This window comes from Panthera leo, chromosome C2, assembly GCF_018350215.1.
Source record: "Panthera leo isolate Ple1 chromosome C2, P.leo_Ple1_pat1.1, whole genome shotgun sequence".
Taxonomy (NCBI): domain Eukaryota; kingdom Metazoa; phylum Chordata; class Mammalia; order Carnivora; family Felidae; genus Panthera; species Panthera leo.
In genome coordinates this window covers 11,397,862-11,417,550 of record NC_056687.1, presented here as the reverse complement: position 1 = coordinate 11,417,550, position 19,689 = coordinate 11,397,862, and the positions used below count along the sequence as shown (strand labels likewise).

General features: G+C 51.1%; 1 protein-coding gene and 1 long non-coding RNA gene across 10 annotated transcripts in view; one reads left to right on the top strand and one right to left on the bottom strand.

The window, feature by feature from the left end:
- ITSN1 (intersectin 1) overlaps positions 1–19,689 on the top strand; it is a 217,705-nt gene that overhangs the window by 167,616 nt on the left and 30,400 nt on the right. For 6 of the 7 annotated variants that reach the window (XR_006192990.1, XM_042903100.1, XM_042903097.1 and 3 more), the window contains exons 27-28: positions 64–181; positions 1,824–2,015. Coding sequence is in view for 6 of the 7 variants with exons in the window: in XM_042903100.1 (XP_042759034.1) it covers positions 64–181; positions 1,824–2,015 (310 nt within the window). In the remaining variant the exon portion in view is untranslated. Of the gene's footprint in view, positions 1–63; positions 182–1,823; positions 2,016–2,385; positions 3,904–19,689 lie in introns of those variants that run through there. The other variant, XM_042903102.1, reaches the window with a different exon arrangement.
- On the bottom strand, positions 11,641–17,800 carry LOC122198464. 3 transcript variants are annotated; one of them, XR_006192991.1, is made up of 3 exons: positions 17,599–17,800; positions 12,979–13,346; positions 11,641–12,065 (listed from the first exon to the last, which is right to left on the bottom strand). It is a non-coding gene; the product is annotated as an uncharacterized LOC122198464 (long non-coding RNA). The 3 variants fall into 3 exon arrangements; XR_006192993.1 differs by lacking the exon at positions 17,599–17,800 and adding an exon at positions 13,695–15,780; XR_006192992.1 differs by lacking the exon at positions 17,599–17,800 and adding an exon at positions 13,705–15,780.

Below are 19,689 nucleotides of genomic sequence, written 5' to 3'. Positions count from 1 at the left end.
AAAACTTCATCACGAAGGATCATGAACCTCTTAAACATTTTGATGTAATTATTTTCTTACTAGGCACGTGGGAAAAAGCGCCAGATAGGCTGGTTCCCCGCTAATTATGTAAAACTTTTAAGCCCTGGGACGAGCAAAATCACTCCAACGGAGCCACCGAAGCCGACGGCGTTACCGGCAGGTAGGTGGTTTACGATCTCTATTTGGAAGATGGCCTGCGGGTCACGTTGGTCTTTCCAGTCGGTTTTCTCCTGAAGTATCTTAGATTGTTTCTCACATCTGCTGTAAGCACTTCCTGTGCTTGCCGGGACTGATACCCAACTAATGTGATCTGGAATATGTTTTTCAAAAGGACCAAGTATCTAAGCAGCTTTGCTGTCCTGGGTACAACAGGGCCCTTGTTGGAACCCTCTTCCTAAAGCAGCCATGAATGCTGCAGCATTAAAGCCAGATTTTTCTCTTGATTTCCTTCCAGCTATTTAATTTGGGATTTGGGCGAGGGGGTGAGGGGACAAAAGGGAGCTCCTAAACATAAATGGCTGGGGTCTAAATAGGTCAGGAGATAGAGCTGGAGGCCACGGGGTTCTGTTGGTTGCAATATGCTGTTCACTGAAGACTAAAATAACTCCCCTGTGACATTTCCTGTGAACAGAGGGGCTTCGCTTACTGGGCAGGATGTTGCACACACTCTCCTAAAGGACTCAAAAGAACAGAGGGCACTGCGGCTGAGCCGGTTGGCTATTTTCTGCCTGAAGAGACCAAATTAGATGCTTTGGTAATATTTGAGGCGGGTGAGGTCAGGGGAGCAGGATTCTGCCTTAGGTCTTTAAAGCTACCAGTTCTTGGGTGGCATTTGTGGAAAATGCAGAATTTTCATTCGTGTCCTTGCCATACATCCCGGTGAAATCAGATTCACACTTGGCAGCCTTTGCAAGAAACGAAAGGATTGGCAAACCGGGACTGTGCCCAGCCCCAGCTGGGCCTCTCTGCCTGAGCTGTGGCCTCGTGTGGGCGGAGGGGTGTGGTGCCAGCTGGATCCCCCCACCCTCCCCGCCTTGGGGGGATGCCTGGCAGTTCCCTCTCATCAGGTTGGTTGAAACCCACAGAAAGGATTTGCTGAAGCGATTCAGTTAGCTGGAGAATTTGAAAAACCTACACCCATATACAGGTTGGTTAAGAAAGATTAATTAGGGGCACGACCTCACCGTATGGTCTTATCTAAAGTGTGATAATGCCAGGAAACGAAGGCAGTTTAACCTCCCATAGGTTGGAGGGAAAAAGAGACAAGAAAAATTATTCTTGAATGTGGAAATTTCTCCTCTGAGACAAAAGTTTGAGACACAAAGATAGAGCAGAATAAAACACGGATTTTTACTGTTCAGGAAGATTTGGGTTTGTGGGGAGATCAGATGATAATTACCTTCCACCTTAAAAAGACAAAAGAAGAAGCAAGAAAGGAAGCAGAGAACTGTAGCAAAGTCCCCGGGATGCACGGGATGCACGGCTGACCCGGCTTCCAGAGTCAGCATTTTTAAGGAGTTCCCCTCCGCTCAAATAGAAATGATTCCATGAGCGTTCAGTCATCAGTGTAAATTTTCTGCTGACAAGTCCACATGAGAAAGAGGAAGGGTTTATACAAACTAAAGACTCTATGTGAAATTTTGCTGTCGTCTTGGTTTTTAACCCATCTTCCTCTGCTGCCCTCGCTCTGCCCTGTCCCGAAAGAACAGCACTAACACGTGGGCATATCTGATGACCCCAAGTGGCCCCTTCCGCGTGCCTCTCGGCCGGGCAGCTCTCACCTGACCCTGTGTCTTCCGCAGTGTGCCAGGTGATCGGCATGTACGACTACATCGCCCAGAACGACGATGAACTGGCCTTCAACAAGGGCCAGATCATCAACGTCCTCAACAAGGAGGACCCCGACTGGTGGAAAGGAGAAGTCAATGGACAAGTGGGGCTCTTCCCCTCCAACTACGTGAAGCTGACCACAGACATGGACCCAAGCCAGCAATGTAAGTGCCTGAGCGGCTCCGTTGTCTCTCCTGTCTGGTTCCTTATGGTAAAACATGCAGCATTGCTCTGATTCTGCCGAGCTTTGTTTGCAGAACGTAAAGCTAGACCATTGCTGCATTCGCAACAGTCTCTTTGAAGACCTTCTGTAATGCAAGACTTTTATCTTGTGGGGTTGTTTTCTTTTCTTTTGTTTTTTTTTTCATTCCTTCTGTAGCATGTCCCCTCCCTCCCCTCCCCCCTTTTTCCTTTTTTTTTTTTTTTTTTTGATCATTTTGGCACCATGCTGTTGACATGCCTGACTCATTTTCCTAGCTTGAATTTTGCTCATTGTTTTGTTTTGCTTATGTGTTGTTTTCCTCCTTTTTCTAGGAATCATATGTTGTCCATCCCCCCCTCAGGCTTGAAAGTCCTCAAAGAGACCCACTATCCCATATCACTGCCCAGAGGGATGATGGGAGATGCAGCCTTGATCATGTGACTTCCAGCATGATCACCTACTGCCTTCTGAGTAGAAGAACTCACTGCAGAGCAGTTTACCTCATTTTACCTTAGTTGCACGTGATGACAATGTCGAGTTATGACTTGCAGAGATAGAAGCAAACCTTACAAAATTACACAGGGTAGTGGGTCCTTTTGTGGCTTTCCTAGTGACTCGAATTGACTTCCCCCCCACCTTTGCACAGGTGCTTTCGATAGTTTTAAAAGTGTTTTTAAAGATATATTTTAGCCTTTTAATAAAAATCAATAAATTACTCCTTTGCCATTTTGGTTTTGCAAAAAGACCCACTATCAAGGAATTCTGCGTGTGCTATGGAAAAAAAAAAATGTTCCAAATGTCCATAAATCTGAGACTTGATGTATTTTCTTTGTTCATTTTGTCCAGTGTTACCAACGACATTGTGTGGTTTGGGTTTCCCCCGCCCCCTGCTGTGGAAGCAGAGGAATTCAGTGTATCTGTTTTAAAGCCGTGTAGAACGACCCCAATTAAACGGAAGGTGTTTGGCGCTTGTTCGTGTGTATCAGATGTACCCTGCCGAGCATGTAATAATACATCCTGTACATAAGAACTTAGTTCTTCCCATGGCGAAAGCTACCACCTTGTACGATGCTCTAATCATATTGCATTAATCTGATTTTGCACAGTGACCTTGTAGCCACAGGAGAAAGCACCTGTGTTTTTTTGTTCGGTCTCAGATTTATCTGGTTGAGTTGGTGTTTTCTGTTTGGGGTTTTTAATCTTGCGTGTTTTCATACCGTAAAATCAGTAGACGACGCCGCTGAGGTTGTCACGATCAACAGTATCTACAATCTCTCCTTAGTCTCTGTTACATGAAGTTTTTATTCCAGTTACTTTTCACGGAATGACCGATTTTGAACACGTAATTTTCTTGACAAGAAAGAATGTATAGAAGTCTCCCTGCAATTAATTTCCAATGTTTACATTTTTTTTAACTAGACTGTGGGATTTCTGCAGATTAATACGAAATGGAGCTCATGGTCCGTGTATGTGTTAGATGTGTTGTAGCTGAAGCCATGTGTGTCTTTTAAACACTAGTTGGAAGCTCTCAATAAAAATGCCCGCTGCTGACAGCACAGGACACCGGGTGGGGGGAGCCTCAGCACAGTCTCGCGGTTCCACTAATGCCTTTGTAACCTGAAGTCACCTTCTGTTTTCACGCCTCCCTCGGCGTCTGTGCAGAGCCCCTCCCGCACTCACACGGCGCGGAGAATGGGGGCTGCTTCCCCTCGTTCCCTTGCGCTCCAGTATTTTCATGGATATGAATGTAAGATATATAAATACATAAACCTGCGGCTTTAACAACTGTAATACCACCTTTTGGATTAGTTACGTGTATAGAGAATTAAATTCTTCATACAAAAGTTAGACGGAAATGTCTCTGTGTTTTGATGTTGGAACCTGGCAGTGGTGACGGGGAACCAGACAGACTAGATGGCAGCCGGGGCCAGCTGCCCACGTGTCCATGGGGACGCTTGGGCTTTGAGATGCAGACGCCATCCGCTCCTCACGGAGTCTTCTTTGACCCCCCCCCCCCGCCCCCACCTTGCTATCCGCTCCTCCCTGATCAAGGAGTAGAGGATGGCCCCTTACAAGACGGGTTTTGAAGACTAGAACTACCGCGCAGCTGAGCGGTTAACTGTCTCTTCGGGCTTTTGGCGCACGTCCTTGATACATTGACAGGTGTGTGACTGGACTCAGGGTACAAAACATTTCTCTGAAAGATGTATCGTAATAAGTGTCTGATGAACATCCAGAGAACGTGTGGGTGGAGATGGAAACTTTCACGGCTTCCATACTGCTCCCCGCCATCCGTTTCTGCCTCGCACACGCCAGTCTTGTCGCCCTTGCAGAAATAAACCAGTGTATGTGTTGAAGAAACTTTGCTCTGATGACCATGCACTTGCTTCCGATCATGAACTTCACTTAGCGACCCTCCTCGGCCCTTCATTTGAACAATGGTTTCTGTTTTGCGGGGGAGGGATCCATCACGTGTCCGGCATCCTACGGGACTCTGGGGAGAGTGTGCTGCTCAGTCACTACTGGAGACAGGGTCCCTGTCCTCATGGAGTCTGTGTTCTAATGGGAAGAACCAGCAGAAAACCAAACTACCGCAGTACATGTAAATATATGTGGGCTGTGTGTGATAAGGTGATAAGTCCTGTGCTGGAAGTATGGTTGCAAGGCACTACTGAGCAGGACATCCAGTTGGGGCGGGCAGGGCGGCAGCAGGGAGAGGGTCAGAGAACCCTCCCAGCAGGAAGTGATATTTAACCTGAGACCTGAAAGAACTAGGGGCCAGATGAAGCCGGAAAGAGAAGTGGCTGTTCTAGGCACAGATGTCAGGACGTGCAAAGGCCAGGAGGTGGGTGGAGAGATCTCTGTCCCCAACCTCCTCCCTGCCCCCCACTTGTGGGGCAAGGATCAAGACAGCAAGCCCCATCTCTTGCCCAGGACCCCTTCCCCCATATAAGCCAATGTTTCTCCTCCAGCCTTGAGTTTGGTTGAAGCGACACATTGTCAAGGTGGGTACTGCTGTGCACTCTGTAACTCTCTCTACAATCCCCTCTCTATAGATCATTCCTCCAGGCTCCCTTCTGGTCTGTGAACGGACACAGGTTGTTCCCCAGGACATGTTCTTTCCCCCTCAAACCATTTGGTTTGCATTTGATTATAGAGTGTCCATCTGATCCACTTCTCAACCAGGGGGAATGCTACCGGCATCTAGTGGGTGCAGACCAGGGATGCTGTGAACTGCACTGCAGGGCACAGGACCACCCCCACCACGGAGAATTATCCGGTCAGATGTCACCAGTACCAAGGTTGAGAAACCCCAGTCCCACCCACTGGCCACCGTGGTTAATGTTCACCTGGTTGTTCACGGCTAACATAGGTGCCTTGCTGGCAGTCGCTGCTTTTGTTCCGTAACTACTGTTGAGTAAACTTAATCACGTAATAAGTTCATGCTCTGTATCTGTGGCGTAAAAAGTGTCCCAGAATCTTGGTTCTATATTTTAGACTCGATCGTACTCTTCTTGGCTATTCCCCATTGTATGCAGTTTGGTACTAAAGTACTTTTAGTCCTGTTCTCAGAAAATCTGCTTAACAGGAAGTTGAATAGGAGAGAAAAAGCATCTTTTAATTAAGTTAGCAAAGTGATGCTAGGTATCTCCTTTGGCCCCAGAGTTTAAAGATGTCAGATTTTTTTTTTTTTTTTTAGTCGTTTAACAAAAACAGCTGGTCATTAAATCATTTAATTTCATAATTGGTGCCAATTTGTCATGTGAATGTATCTGCAACTGATCTGTGGGTACAGCGCCATATGGACAAGACGTGTACAAATGAGATCACCCTCCTTTTGCAGTTTTGAGCTGCCTTCCTAAGGCCAGCTGCCTCTCTGCACTGCAGAACAGGGCCCAGAGAGCTGCAGAGAGGGAACAGAGTGGCGGCCAGCGGGCCAGAGCCTGGACTGCCTCTGCGTAAAAAGGGTGTCCTGGAGAAGCTGATGTAAAGGAAGGATTCTTCCCTTTGTAAAGTAAAAAATATTACACCGTTACACACATGGCAGAAACTGGTGTTTGCCCTGTTTCTGGAAGGGAACTGGGCAGATCCAGACTCCCATAAGCAGATGGCAACTGGCTCTCTCTCTATGCCTTCTTTGATCCCATCCGAAGAAAACCCTGGTAATACCAGCTTAAGAAAACCCTCTCAGTAGTAGGTTAAAACATGGAATCACCAATATTCCCACCTCTCACCTATAAAACCGCAATTTCTGTTGCTCAATATGCTATATGCCCACCTTGGCACATAGTAGGTTAAGTACTCAGAAATGCCTGTTTGAACGAGTGGGTTGAGCCATTAATACACGAGGAAGAGATACTGGGGGTTCCATTCCAGGCACATCACATCACCCCCCAAGAGGATACCGAGGTACATTTGCAGGCCCCTTTCCTTGAGCTGTGAGTTTCCCAACAGCAACTGTGTTCTTGGGAGGGGCTGCTCCTGGGGTCTGTTGCTCATCTGGTCCGTGAAGGAGGCCAAGGACCAGAGATGCCAGGGTGTGGCAACCTTCCTCTGGGCCAGGTCTACCCCTGGCATGGGGTCGGGGAGGCAGCCACCCAGATCACAGTTGGGGAACGGGCCCAACAAATCACAGCCCTGCTTCCTGGCAAATTGAAAATTAATTCCTGAGAGTGAATATTCATTTTTTTCTTCTAGCAAAAGTATACGTTAATCCTATTCATTTCTTTTAGTTCCAAAACACCCAAGAGAATTTTTATGAAAAACTACATTGACTGCCAGTGGTCCCAAAATGCACAGGAAAAAAAAAAAAAAAAAAAAAAAACACAACCCAAGTCTTCAAAATGTCTGATATTTTGGATCTGGTGGGATAGGGGAACATAATAAGGTCAAAGATCACGATAGCTGTATGTGAATATTTCACTATTTCACTTCGGCCAGAATTCTCTTGGGCTTTTCTTTAAGAAAATTCCACACACAAAAAGCCAGGTTTCCAGAATGTTTCCTGGTGTGTAGTTATTCCATCTCAAAGGGTTCCATTGCCACTCGGGGGAAAGTTCTTTTTTTTTTTTTTTTTTTTTTTACTATCTTTTAAAGTTTATTTTGAGAGAAAGAGAGTGCATGGGAAGGACAGAGAGAGGGATAGAGAATCCCAAGCAGGCTCTGCACTGTCAGTGTGGAGCCCAGTATGGGGCTCGAGCTAACTGTGAGATCATGACCTGAGCCAAAATCAAGAGTCAGATGCTTAACTGACTGTGCCAACCAGGCGCCCCAAGGAAATTCTTTAAAAACTCCCTGGACATTTTAATTTTTATTATTTTTTAAATGTTTATTTTGAGAGAGAAAGAGAGATCACAAACAGGGGAGGAGCAGGGAGAGAGAGAGAGGGAGAGAGAAAATCCCAAGAAGGATCTACACTGTCAGGGCTTGGGGCTCCATCTCAAGAGCCGGGAGACCGTGACCTGGCTTGAAATCAAGAGCCCCATGTTTAACTGAGCCACCCAGATGCCCCTCCCCGGTCATTTTTAAATGATAGGATTTGATTCACAAAAAAATTAAAAGGTTTTGTTTGTCAAAAGTGAAAATCAGCTACAAAATTATACCAGGGCAACTTTCTGTTAAACACACACTACCTCTCAGAAACTACCAGGTTATTGTTTTACGTTGTCAACAGGCTGTGTGTGTGTGTGTGTGTGTGTGTGCGTGCGTGTGTGTGCGCGCGCGCGCGCCTCCGTCTTTAGCTTGGTAATATTGGGTGGGGTGGTGAAAACAGACCCATCACGCTATAGAAGATTCTGGCTGAGGCGGACCGCTGCGGTTCCCACATCTGCCCCGCACCTGAGGTCAGGGTGATGTTGCAAGCCTCGAAAGAGGAAGTGTCCCCTTGACTCTGCCCGTCGTTTTTTAAAGTTGGGCAGATCCTCCTCTTCGTGTAGTTGCTCCCGAGTGACCTACAAGGGGCAAAAGCACTTTATCTAACGTTTTTCATCAAGGAGCCAGTTTTCACTCCATTGAACGACTTGATTCCCCTGGTTTCTTCCCCTTCTCCGTCCTGTGCTGCCCCCTCCCTTCTTGGTCCCCTGTCACACACACTCGAGCTCAACGGGTCCACCCGCCGCACTCCAGGCCCCACCAGGAAAGTGGGGGGAGGTCTAGGGGCGGGAGGGGTGGGCGCACGCGCGCATGTGCATGCAGAGAGATGCCACCCACCTACCCACCCCCACCCCCCCTTCCCCCCCCCCCTCCCCAATCGGTCCACGAAATCCAGATCAGGGAGAGCCTTGCGCACTAGCCCTGCGCTGTGAGCTGAGAGCATGACGTTCTCAGAGGCCCCTCCCCCTCTCCCTGGCTAGTCCTTTGACCTTGTGCCACGTGAGAACAGCAGCACCTCAGCACCAGCCGCCTCCCATAACCACGACTGTGTGGAAAGGTGGAGACCAGGTTCCTCTTCCGTGTGCGGTTCACTCATAGCTGGGGGGGCGGAGGAGCTGTTGCCCGATGCCGGCACCTTGTGGCACCTTCTCAGTGCTCAGGCTCAGGACGCAGCCGCCTCCTCAACCCTTCTAGTCCTGCTCACCCCCACTGCAGGATCTTCCAAAGACACAGGCTTGCCAGAGACGCCCGTGCCCAGTGCCACCCCGAGAACGGTTGCCGTAGCGTCTCCGTTTCCATGGCTGGCCTCTGCCAGAAAAACATGGTGCCAAAGATACTAACACGGCCTGTCTACAAGTTCAGGGTAATATTTCATTCCATTTCTCTTAAAGTTTTGGAGTGTTTTATTTTCCTGTAGGCAGATAGTGGCGATGGAGGAGTCCCACGTAACGGTACCCTGGGCTTTTATAGAGGCCAGGAAGGGATACAGGGTGGTGGTTCAGGACATGGGTTCAAATCCCAGCTCTCCCACTTCCTAATTGTGTGACTGTGGCCAAGTGACTTAACCCCTTTGTGCTATAGTTTCCTCATTTACATATGGAGGGATAATAATTGTACCCAGCAGGTAGTAAGCCCCCCCACAGACAATAGCCTTCTTGTCGTTCTTACAGGAGAGAAAAGGCATTTGCACCTGGTCCTGGGCGTGAAGGAATCCATTTAACTGGCTTCCTCCTTTCTTGCAATAAACCGAGACAGAAGGTTGTGTGCATTTTAAGACTTTACAGAAAGCAGTGCTTTTGTAGATAAGGGATTTTGCAGAGAGAAGATTGGACAGCTTCCTTAAAACCTTCAGCCATCTCATTCATTTGTGCACAAATCGGGGTCCCCTGTTCCCCAGTAGTGGGAGGCCCACCTGTGTTGGAGTAAGCACCTTCCTCATGCTCCCTCAATGTGCGGTGACACCCAGCCCCGTCAGCGGACGCTTGGCAAATGGGAGAAGTTGCCCTGTGTTTCAACGCGGCTGGCGTCAGGGAGGCCGACAGAGCAAATGGAATGTGCGAGGCTTCTAAATGTCACGTCCGTGGACCCGGTTGGCAGGCCCGTGCAGCGCCCCACAATAAACCTGTCACACATGCATTGAGTCACTGGATCCCTTATTTCTCATCTCTGCATTCTGTGGCCTTGTGTTCTCTCGCCAGCAAAGAAAGACTGGAATGTTTGGCCCCCAGACGTGCCAGGAGCTCGTTCTTTTTGTTCTTTGTGTTTTGTTTTTAAGCAACCGTACAGCTTGGATAAGGGACATGTGTCACAAGGGTGGGGGGCACCCCAAAGCGCCGTCTCCAGCACACTTAAAGACTGGGAGATGAGTTCTCTCCTGCCCCGTCGCGGACACCCGGACACGCCTCTCAGCATCCACGGCTTTGGGTCTTGGATGCGTCTGGTCTGTTTGCCAAGCCTCCGGCAGGGTTTGAACCCTATGATCTGTCCCAGCAGAGAAGTGGAAGCCAGGATGACCCTCTCCTCTGTGGGGCATTACCTTGTCCTTCTCAGGCCGCTGTGGGAAGACCCCCACATCTGAGTCCTCAGTACGACCCTCCAGTGTCACGGGCTCCCTCGTGGTAGGAGCCCTCACCCCATCCTCAAGGGACAGAAGTAATCTGCCAGTCCTCTCCCCTCCCTCCCCTGCCCCTCCCCTCCACCCTGCTGTGTCAACAGCTCCTGGGAGACCAGGAGGGGTCCAGCCTGCCTGCATTTCCTGGCAAGCACCTCCTCTCCTGCACTCCCGGAGAGGAGAGTCGTGGCCAAGGAACATGGGGCCAGGTGACAGGGCTGTGCTCAGTGAGACACAGACCGGGTGCCTGCTCTCATGGAGCTTGTAGGAGCCACAGGAGAACACCAGCTCACAAATAAGTCATTTCAGCTGCTGCTGGATGAAATGGGCCAGGATGTGACTGAGGGCCAGGGCTATCGCAGATGGGATGGCCCAGGAAGGCCTCTGTGGAGAGGTGGAGGTCTGACTGCAGAGGAGTTGGCAGGCAAAGGTCAGGGAGAAACGTGTTTCAAGCCTGAGGGATAGCAAGCGCAAAGGCCCTGAGGGTGACCAAGTTTCTCCAGTCGTTGCATGAAGACCGTAGCCTTCTTTTTTTTTTTTAAGTTTATTTATTTATTTTGAGGGGGGGAGGGGGGAAGGTTGGGGCAGAGAGAGACAAGCCCACACCATTAGCACGGAGCCCGATGCAAGGCTTGAACCCACAAACCGTGAGATCATGACCTGAGCCCAAACCAAGAGTCAGTCGCTTAACCGACTGAGCCATCCAGGCCCCCCAGGACCGTCAGCCTTCTAACCCGTCCCTGCTCCGGTCTCACTGTTTTCCAGCCTCTTCCCCACCCCGTGGGCAGAGAGCTATTTTAAAAATGGAAGTTGCAATCTGCTAACAATCATCCAGGGCTTCCTAGTGATAATGGCCCAAATCTCGCAGCTGGGCCTCAAGGCCCTGCCTGATCTGCTCCCTTCTCCGGCCCATCCGGCCGGACCCCTCTCTTCCCTTCTCCTCATGGAGAGCTACTTGTGCTTCGTCTTTAGCACAGCTCAGTCATCGCTTGCTCAGGGAAGCCTTCCCTGATCGGCGCCTTCCTTTCTGAGCTGCTGGTGGAACCCATAGACGGCTGCCGTCATCCAAACACCTTCCAGGTTTCTAACACCAAAAGGTGTGGCAGGTGCAGGGCACATGGGCCTCCAGCTTGCAGGAGGGGACCCTGATGCTTGAAGAGGGGAAGCCCTGGGCTGAGCCCCTTCCAGAGCTAGTCGTTACCATCCCGATCTCACATTCTCTCTGCCCCCTTTTGAGTAACCGTGAGGACCCTCCACAGCGGTCCAGGCTTCTGTTGCTGCGGTGGGTTTCCAAGACGCCCTCTTGAAAACCCTCTCCTCTGACCTCCAAACCACTTGATGGAAGTGCCCACCTGCATCACTGGTCCGCACATGCTGGGTGTGAACCGGGGAGGAAATGAGCAGTGTGGACAGCGTGGACACGGGCCCTTTCCCCACCTAGAGATCCCATCCCTCAACCTGCCAGAGTGTCATCGGTCTGGGATCCGTGGACACCCGTTGTCCGGCCCCACTCTTGCTTGTCTCGCCCTACCCGACCTGCACCTCCCTGCTATCACCACAGTCTCCTCCCCGCCTTACAGCCCGTCCCCCCCGCCCCCCGCCTCCCTGTCTTCTCCACCTTGGTCCTCCCATCTTCCCCCTCCTCCTCTCCTTGCTGCCCAGCCCAGCTCCACCGACTTGCCGTGACTCAGCTCTTTGCTGAGCTGCTAGTAACTCATCATACGTGAGGATGAGTGGATTTTAAGACTCAGACACACGCACAGACACACAGATACTCATCTCCCGCCCAAGACCGTGAGCTCCCTGGGGGGCAAGGCCGGATCCCACAAAGACCCACACAGGAACAGCACTTACAAGTAGCGATGGTACCCCCCCTCGTACGATTGATTATTGTGCGACGCCCCATCTCCCCGGTAGCTCATGAACCAGAGGACAGCGCCTACCTTGCACCCTTGCATGTCGTGACCGCCCATGGCGGTCGTTCAGGAGCCCTGTGTGGACGGTCTCGCTCCTTCCTCCCCATCTAGGCTGCAAGGAAAGGACACATCGGTGCTCAGTCTCTGCGCTGCATGTGACCTCGAACCCTGCACAAAGCTGTGTTTGGGAAGCCACCATGGCTTAAAAGATAAATTCACGTGAGAAGACCCTGGGACTGGAAATGAGCTTAGTAGTCAAAAGAATTGTCATTCATCATTCTTATAACCGCCCTAACTACCATATATTTATGCGTGTATTTGGTTTTCTGTCTCCCCCACTAGAATGGAAGCTCCATGAAAGCAGGGACCTGAGCGCAGCTATGCAGTTGCTGGAAATGAGCAGGAAATGTCCCGGGCTCAGGTTGTCTCTTGTGTCCCACCGGGGTCAGTTTGCCAAGTTAGGAGAGACCGCAGGGGACCGGGCTATGCTTAGACCCTCGAGAAGAAAGTTCCACTGGGACGAGGAGGATGCCTGCCCCTCTGGACCGCCAGAGCTGGGTCCCGGGACTGGCCAGCCAAGGGTCACTGTCAGAGGAGACACAGCCGCCTTGACCCAGCCTGGCTACCGCCGGCCCAACAGCCTCGGGCGCCACGGACCAGACCATCTTCACAGCCAGGTCTTTCGGGAACGCGTTGGGAGAGGAACGGGGACCGGCCACCCTTGGGCCCACTCTCTGATTTTCTTGTGGGTCTCCATCTCCCAAGACAGCAAGAGCGGAGGGCTTATTCCTGATAGCAGAAGTCACCGTGCACCTGTGGACTCCGCTGTCCCATCGATACAAGGAGGCCGATGAGCAGAGTGACCTTTTTGAGCTCTAGGCCTAGCATTGGGGGTCAGGTGGCGGCAGTGTGACCTCCAGGGACACAGCGTCAGCGGCTTGTCTGAGCTCCAGGTCATGGACAGAGGGACGGCATTCTGGGTTACAACCATAGTTCCCTTTGGACAAGTCGCTTGAGGGACCCACCTGGGTCTGGAATCGGTTCAACAATTGTGACGCTCTCGTGCTACATGAGCCTGGACAGATCTAGGTTCTGAATTTTGCTCCCTTTTCGCACCAGGTGTCTTGGTTTCGGGGCTCCCTCTGATGGAGTGGTCCTCACTCTGGGCTGCACGTAGGAGCCTCCTGGAAGCTTCCACATGTTACAGAGGCCCGGGCGGAACCCCGGCCAGGTGGATTTGATTGGTCCGGGCTACCGCAGGGACACCGGGCCTTCTAAATCTCCTTAGGTGATTCCAAACATGCGGCCATTCTCAGGGGCCACAGCCCTCACCCAGCCTCCGTGAAGCTGCCACCGCGATCCTTCCGAAACACGGCCCGGACCTTTCCCAGCTCTGCAACCAAGACAAAAATGTAGACGTCTCACTCTGCTGTTCAAATTCCTTGACTGTACCTCCCCCCGCTCCCCGGCCGAACTGTGTCCCCCTCCCCCACCAGATTGAAACGTTGAAGCCCTTCCCCCCAGTACCTCAGAATATGACTGTTTCTGGAGCTGGGGCCTTAAAGAGGTCATTAAGTTAAGATGAGGCCATCAGGGTGGGCCCTACCTCCAATGTGAAGAGGACATTTGGACGCAAAGAGTCACCAGCAATGATTTTGTAACAGAAGAAAGGCCATGTGAGGATGCAGGGACAAGATGGCCACCTGCCCGCTAAGGAGAAAGACCTTAGAAGAAATCAGACCTGCTGGTACCTTGATCTTGGACTTGCTGCCTCCGGCGCTGTGAGACTCCATTTCTCACGTGTGAGCCGCGTGGTCTGTGGGACGTGGTTACAGCAGCGTTAGCTGACTAATACGTCACCTTCCCAGCAAGGCAGGAGGCATGGTGGTTCAGAACAGTAACTCCGGGGTAGGACCCCCTCTGCCATTGATTAACGGAGGCTTTGGCAAGTCACTTAACTTCTCTGTGCCTCAGTTTCCCTGTCTGTTCAATGGGAGAATAGGCGTAGTAGCTGCCACACAGGATTGTCGGTGAGGACTCTGTGAGTTCACCTACATACAGCGCCTGGAACCGTGTGGCTCATGCGAGCATGCAGTGTTGACTTTCTTTACTCCCTGTTACCCCAGCATCTGCTTTCCCTCCTCACTGCTTTCTCTCTATTCCCCTTTTCTCCAACCACTTCCTCTACTTGGATCCCTCGCTACGTCCCCACCCGAAACTGCCATGTGCCTGATGGAGTCCAAGCCAAATCCCTGCTTCTCTGGAAGATATTCCCAGGTCCCTCTAGTCAAACCTACTGCCTCTCATTCCAATAAACATGTGTCTGTACTTCTAACACCCCAGCCTGCTTTGTGTACCCGAAGGATTTACTTGCGGCCGCTGCTGAGGGTCCCTGAGATACCGCAGGGTGGTGGGTATTGAAAGCAGAGGCTCAGCAAGAAAGGAAAGCAAGGGTGGTAACATCAGTGGGGCCAGGAATGAGCGAACGAGTGCACACCGTGGGATGCTCGACGCCGCACCAGGGATCCCAGCATCCGTTATAAAGCCATGAATGCCATGCCTTTAGTTAAAAGTGACCTATGGCAAATTAAGAGAGAACCTATCCCTGAGAGTAATTTGATTTTTGCAAATTCTCAATAGTCATTAAACTGCCTGGCACCCCATGTAGACTGGATTCCCCTTCTTAGAAGAATTGTTATTCTTCTGGAAGCCACCTTGACCCTTTGAAGCTACGGGGTTAATGCTGAGTGTGGCTGAATGGAAGCCCCCAGAGGGACCCAGCCTAATGGGTCTAGCGAGTTCCCCCAGAGGGACCCAGCTGAATGGGTCTAGCGAGTTCCCCCAGAAGGACCCAGCCTAATGGGTCTAGCGAGTTCCCCCAGAGGGACCCAGCCTAATGGGTCTAGTGAGTTCCCCCAGACAGGCCGGAGAGGGCTGCCTGGGTTCAGCCGGACATAAGGCATCGGGGGGTCTTTGGTGCCATCAGGTGACATTCCCCCTCCCCCCACTACAGGTCCCCATGCCCATCCAGCTCCTCTAAACCCCCATAAGAATCCAGTCTTAAGGACTTCAACGCTGAGGTCTCAGGGACGGGCAGCTTGCAGTGACGCCCTTTGTGAGTTTCCTGTGCTTTGGCCAGAACCAGAGTCTAGGTGGGATGCCCGAGCCTCTGGTAGACCAGGGCTCCCCAAGGACAAGGACCCAGCCCGCCTCATTCACCACCAAGTCCCAGCTCCAAGCACAGCTGCACAGGGGGAGCGCACAAGTTCACAGCTTAGAGAATGGGATTGTGGGGGGAGAGGGGGGGAGGAGGGAGTGCTCTGGCCGGAGAACCTTCTTTATGTCGTATCCATTGCAGCCTTTCCTACATGACAAGCCATCCCACATGTGCCATTCTGTCCAGGAGGTCGAAGGCAACACAATCAGACTCATTTTCCCAGAAAAATCCAGTGTAGCCTGGCAGGAGCCACGAGAGCCACGAGGCCCCTGTTCCCTCCATTGAGGCCCGCCCTGGAGAAGGCTTCGGTGTAGACAGGAGCTCCAGCTCCAACAGGCATCCCGGTGAGCGAGGCCATTTAGCCGGAGAATTTGGGCAGAATGTCCCCACAGACACTGGTATATCCTTTCTCTTAAAGGTGAAAAACCATTGCCTGAGTTTCCATATTGTGGGACTTCTCACCTGGCCCCTCTGGCATTATGCCTTCTGTGATGTCATGTACTACCCACCTTATTGCCTTCCCGCTTCCCGCCTTATCTCCCATAGTGTCCCTGCACCTACTTGGCATACTGGCCCCACACTCCCAACATAATGGCCCCATCCTCCCTGATGCAGAACCCCCCCCCCCCCCCCCCCCACACACACACACAAGTAGGACCTCCTCGCAGAGCCTTCCTCCCTCGGGACAAGGAGCATGTACTTCTGAGCCCTGCAGACTCTACTATCCTCGCAGACCTGCAGGAACGTTCTCCGCTGCTTGCTATTTCAAATTTAATTTCCATGTTCGCGTCTCCCTCCCAGCTGTGAGTTTCCTTGAGGACAAGGGTATTATCTTGCTCATTCCTGTGTCTCTTGGGCTTCGTAGGAACTTAATAAATATTTATTGACCATCTTAGAGTATATTTTGGCCCTTTCATAACAGGAACGAGGCCTGTTTATTTGGTTTATCCAGTGGCCGGCTTGCTGTGGGGGCTGGTTTGGTTTTTAAAATCATGGGCCTTGTTGAGAACGGAAGGAGAAGGGTTGGGAATGAGAGGGGCGACGCCCCGGTTGTACCCTAAGTACTTCTGTATCCTTTGAACTGTTTACACCGAGCATGTGTTTATGTACTAGTTTTGTAATAAAGCAATTTATTTAGATTATGCTGTTCCTATGAACGTTGTCCCGTTGAGGTGACAAGATGACCTTTTTGGGTAAGATTTTCCCACATTCTCTCCAGTGCCCCAGACTCAACTACTCTCAAAGGGGTCTCACGGCTACTCTCCACTTTGTGAATGTGTCTAACTACGCAAAATTACAAGGGACAGCACAGAGATTGGGAATTTTATGTGGGCTGTAATTAGGGATCGGTTTTAAGTGCCCAGAGTCGCTTGCAATATTATTTCAGCTGTGAGTGGATTATAGTTCGTTTTAAGAATCCCTTCATCACACCGAGATGTCCGTGAAAAGTTATTTGCTCTGCTTTATTCTCTCATTTTTCCCCGGGAAAGGGAGCCAGAAAATCATGTTTATCCTGGTTCCCAAAGGAGAGAAGAACCACGTCCCTCAACCCTTAAAGAAAACTCTCTTATTTGCAATGTCTTTTCCATTTACCCCGCTCTGAATAATGGAGTTTTTAAACTCGTTTGTTTTTCTAAATATTAAATTTTCAAAGGAAGGATATTTTTTAGCTCAAAGTACCTATTTCCAGCCTGTAATGGTCTTCTTGGTCTGGCATCCAGCAGCAAGAACTTTTAAAACAGCATCGTGTGGGTCGGTTCAGTAGCTAAAAAGACCATTCAAAGCCAACCCTGTTGGCATACAATGCTGAGACGAATCTCCCCACAAAATCTTTGCTTTTTGTTGTACGCTGGGGCCTGGAGAGGCCATCTGAGCCAGTCCCCTGCCTCCAGGCAGGCTGGTAGGTGGACGGCGTGGGGTGGAATTTGTGGCGGCAAGCAACCCAGAGTCACATGGCACCTGTCAGCTGGGTCAGCTCTGACATGGGTCCTCTGGGTGGATGGACGGGAATGCTGAGGCTGCCCGGAGCAGGAGGCCGTGCAACCTCCTCGCGCCCCCCCTTCCATGTGCAACAGACCCCCCCAGTTCACCCCAAACTGGCCCCGGGAACCAGGGATTCTTGGACTAATAGCCTAAGTCCACTCTAGACCTTTTGCTGTTGTTCGGGCTCCGGGCTTCTTCAAAGCCGTACCACGTAGGGGAGCCAGGGGGCTCAGTCGGTTAAGAGTCGGGACCTTGACTTCAGCTCAGGTCACGATCTCACAGTTCGTGAGTTCGAGCCCCGCGTGAGGCTTTGTACTGACAACGCGGAGCCTGCTTGGGATTCTCTCTCTCCCCTCCTCTCTCTGCCCCTCCCCGACTTGCGCGCTCGCTCTCTGTCTCTCAAAATAAATAAATAAACTTAAAACAGCAACAACGACAACCATACCACGTAAAACTTGAAGACTCAGAACTTCTGAAATCCAAAGCAAGCCATTTCCCAGTAATGTTTCCTCCCGGGTCCTTGTTTCCGACTCCTCGGTCGTTCTAAGCAAATCTGCGGGTCACTTGCACTATCCTTGCTTCAGAGCTGTCAGCCTGGCTGGGCTTTCAGTTTCCAGTAATGTCAGTGTTTTTCAGTGGGGGGGCTGTTGACATTTGGGGAAGGCAATTCCCTGTCCGTGTATTGCAGGGCATCTTAACAGCCCTGGGCCAGCCCCACCCAATCCCAGCCGTCACCTCCAGTCATTATGACGACCAAAAATGCTTTCTCAGCCCCCGGGGGCTGGGGGGCCCGCACAAGCCTCAGCTTGGTGGCGGTTAGTATCCCTTCGGCCTGTGGGAACTAATACCACCCCCAGCCGAGGACTGTATGCTCTGGAGGCAGACGTTTCTCCTCTTTCATTGTGAATCCTCAGCACCCAGCAGTTGCTGCCAGACTCATGACAGGACGTCGGTAAACACGTGTCCAATGAATGAATGAATGAATGAGATCCACGAACAAGCTTCAAGAGGGCCTGTGAACCCTATAAAACTGTGTGCAAAATATGTGTGTGTGTGTGTGCGCGCGCGCATGTGTGTGTTGTACATGTGAGTTTTCTGGGGCCAGAGTTCATAGCATCCATCATGTTCTCCAAGGGAAATTGTGACTGAAAGGGATGTTCAGAGGATGGGGGCAACCAGTGTCCCCCTGATGTCCTAGCCCGATGTTTGTATCCCTGCAAACACCCCTGCACGGTGTGGGATGCGTCTAACAACTGCAGCTCTAAACAATATCCTAATATACCCACAGCGAAGAAGGTCCTGGGCACCTGGGTGGCTCGGGTTAAGCATCCGAATTCGGCTCAGGTCACGATCTCATGGTTCGTGGGTTCGAGCCCCGCGTCGGGCTCTGGGCTGACGGCTCGGAGCCCGGAGCCTGCTTCAGATGCCGTGTCTCCCTCTCTCTCTGCCCGCCCCCCGCTCACGTTCTGTATCTCTCGCTCAAAAGTAAACACACATAAAAAAAAATTTTTTTTAAAAAGAAAGGAATGTCCTGAAAATTCTAGGGGAGACCCTGCTCCGTGAGAGTTCCTACAAGTCCCTGTAATGTAAGGTCTGCATTCTGCTCTGTAATAAGAACAAGCCTTCCTCTCTCCTGGGCTCTTTGACTCATTGACAGGACAGTTTGGTGAGAATAGGTGACAAGTGAGATGTTTCCTCCCAAACTGAAGAGTGTTTCCCAGGTGGCTTTCTTAATGAAAGCCCAAGGACTTGGTGGCTGTCACTCCACCACTCAAAAGCCGAAGCTCCCACAGGGGCTCGGCAGAGGCGGGCAGAACTGAACAGAGAGAGCCATCAGGACTTGCTTCCTTCCTGAGAGCTCGCTGACGGAGCAGTTGTTCTAATGAAGCACAGCCAACGCCCCAACCCACAAAGAACAGCTGGACCAAGCTGGTGGCTGAGTGGAGGGCCCAAGTTCCAGATTCATCTGCAGACCTGCATGGTGGTTCGTGCCCAGCTCACGGATCTGTGGGTTTATAGTTTGGCCACATTGCAGTGGCTTTGAATGAGGTCGTGGGGATGGGCGTGGAGAATATTAACATAAGGATGGCTCGTCCCTGCTGCTTTCCCAGCTCCCATCTGCCTGCCCATCCTCAAATTGTCCTGTCCCAGGAAGAGAATCTAAAGCATTCTAGAAAGAGCATTTGGCCAGGGGAGGGTACAAGACTGAGGACTAGAAGGACCCAGATGTGGAGCTCAGCTCTGGCACAGGAAAACGTTTGCTAAGAAGTCAGTGATATCATTCACCTCAGAGGGATCATCCTATTTGCGGAATCTTCCAGCATATAGACTAGGTCATGAGCCCAAGTCTAGGGGGAAGACTTTCTGGGGGGGGGGGGGAAGATGGAAACTCCGAGGAATTCCTGATAGTCCAGAGCAAGCTTCTCAAACTTTAGTTTGCCTTAAAAAAATCACCTGGAGAGCTTGTTAAATCAGGTTCCTGGGCCCCAAATCTAGGTAGTCTATTCTGCAGAGGCCTGGTAATTTGCATTTCTAA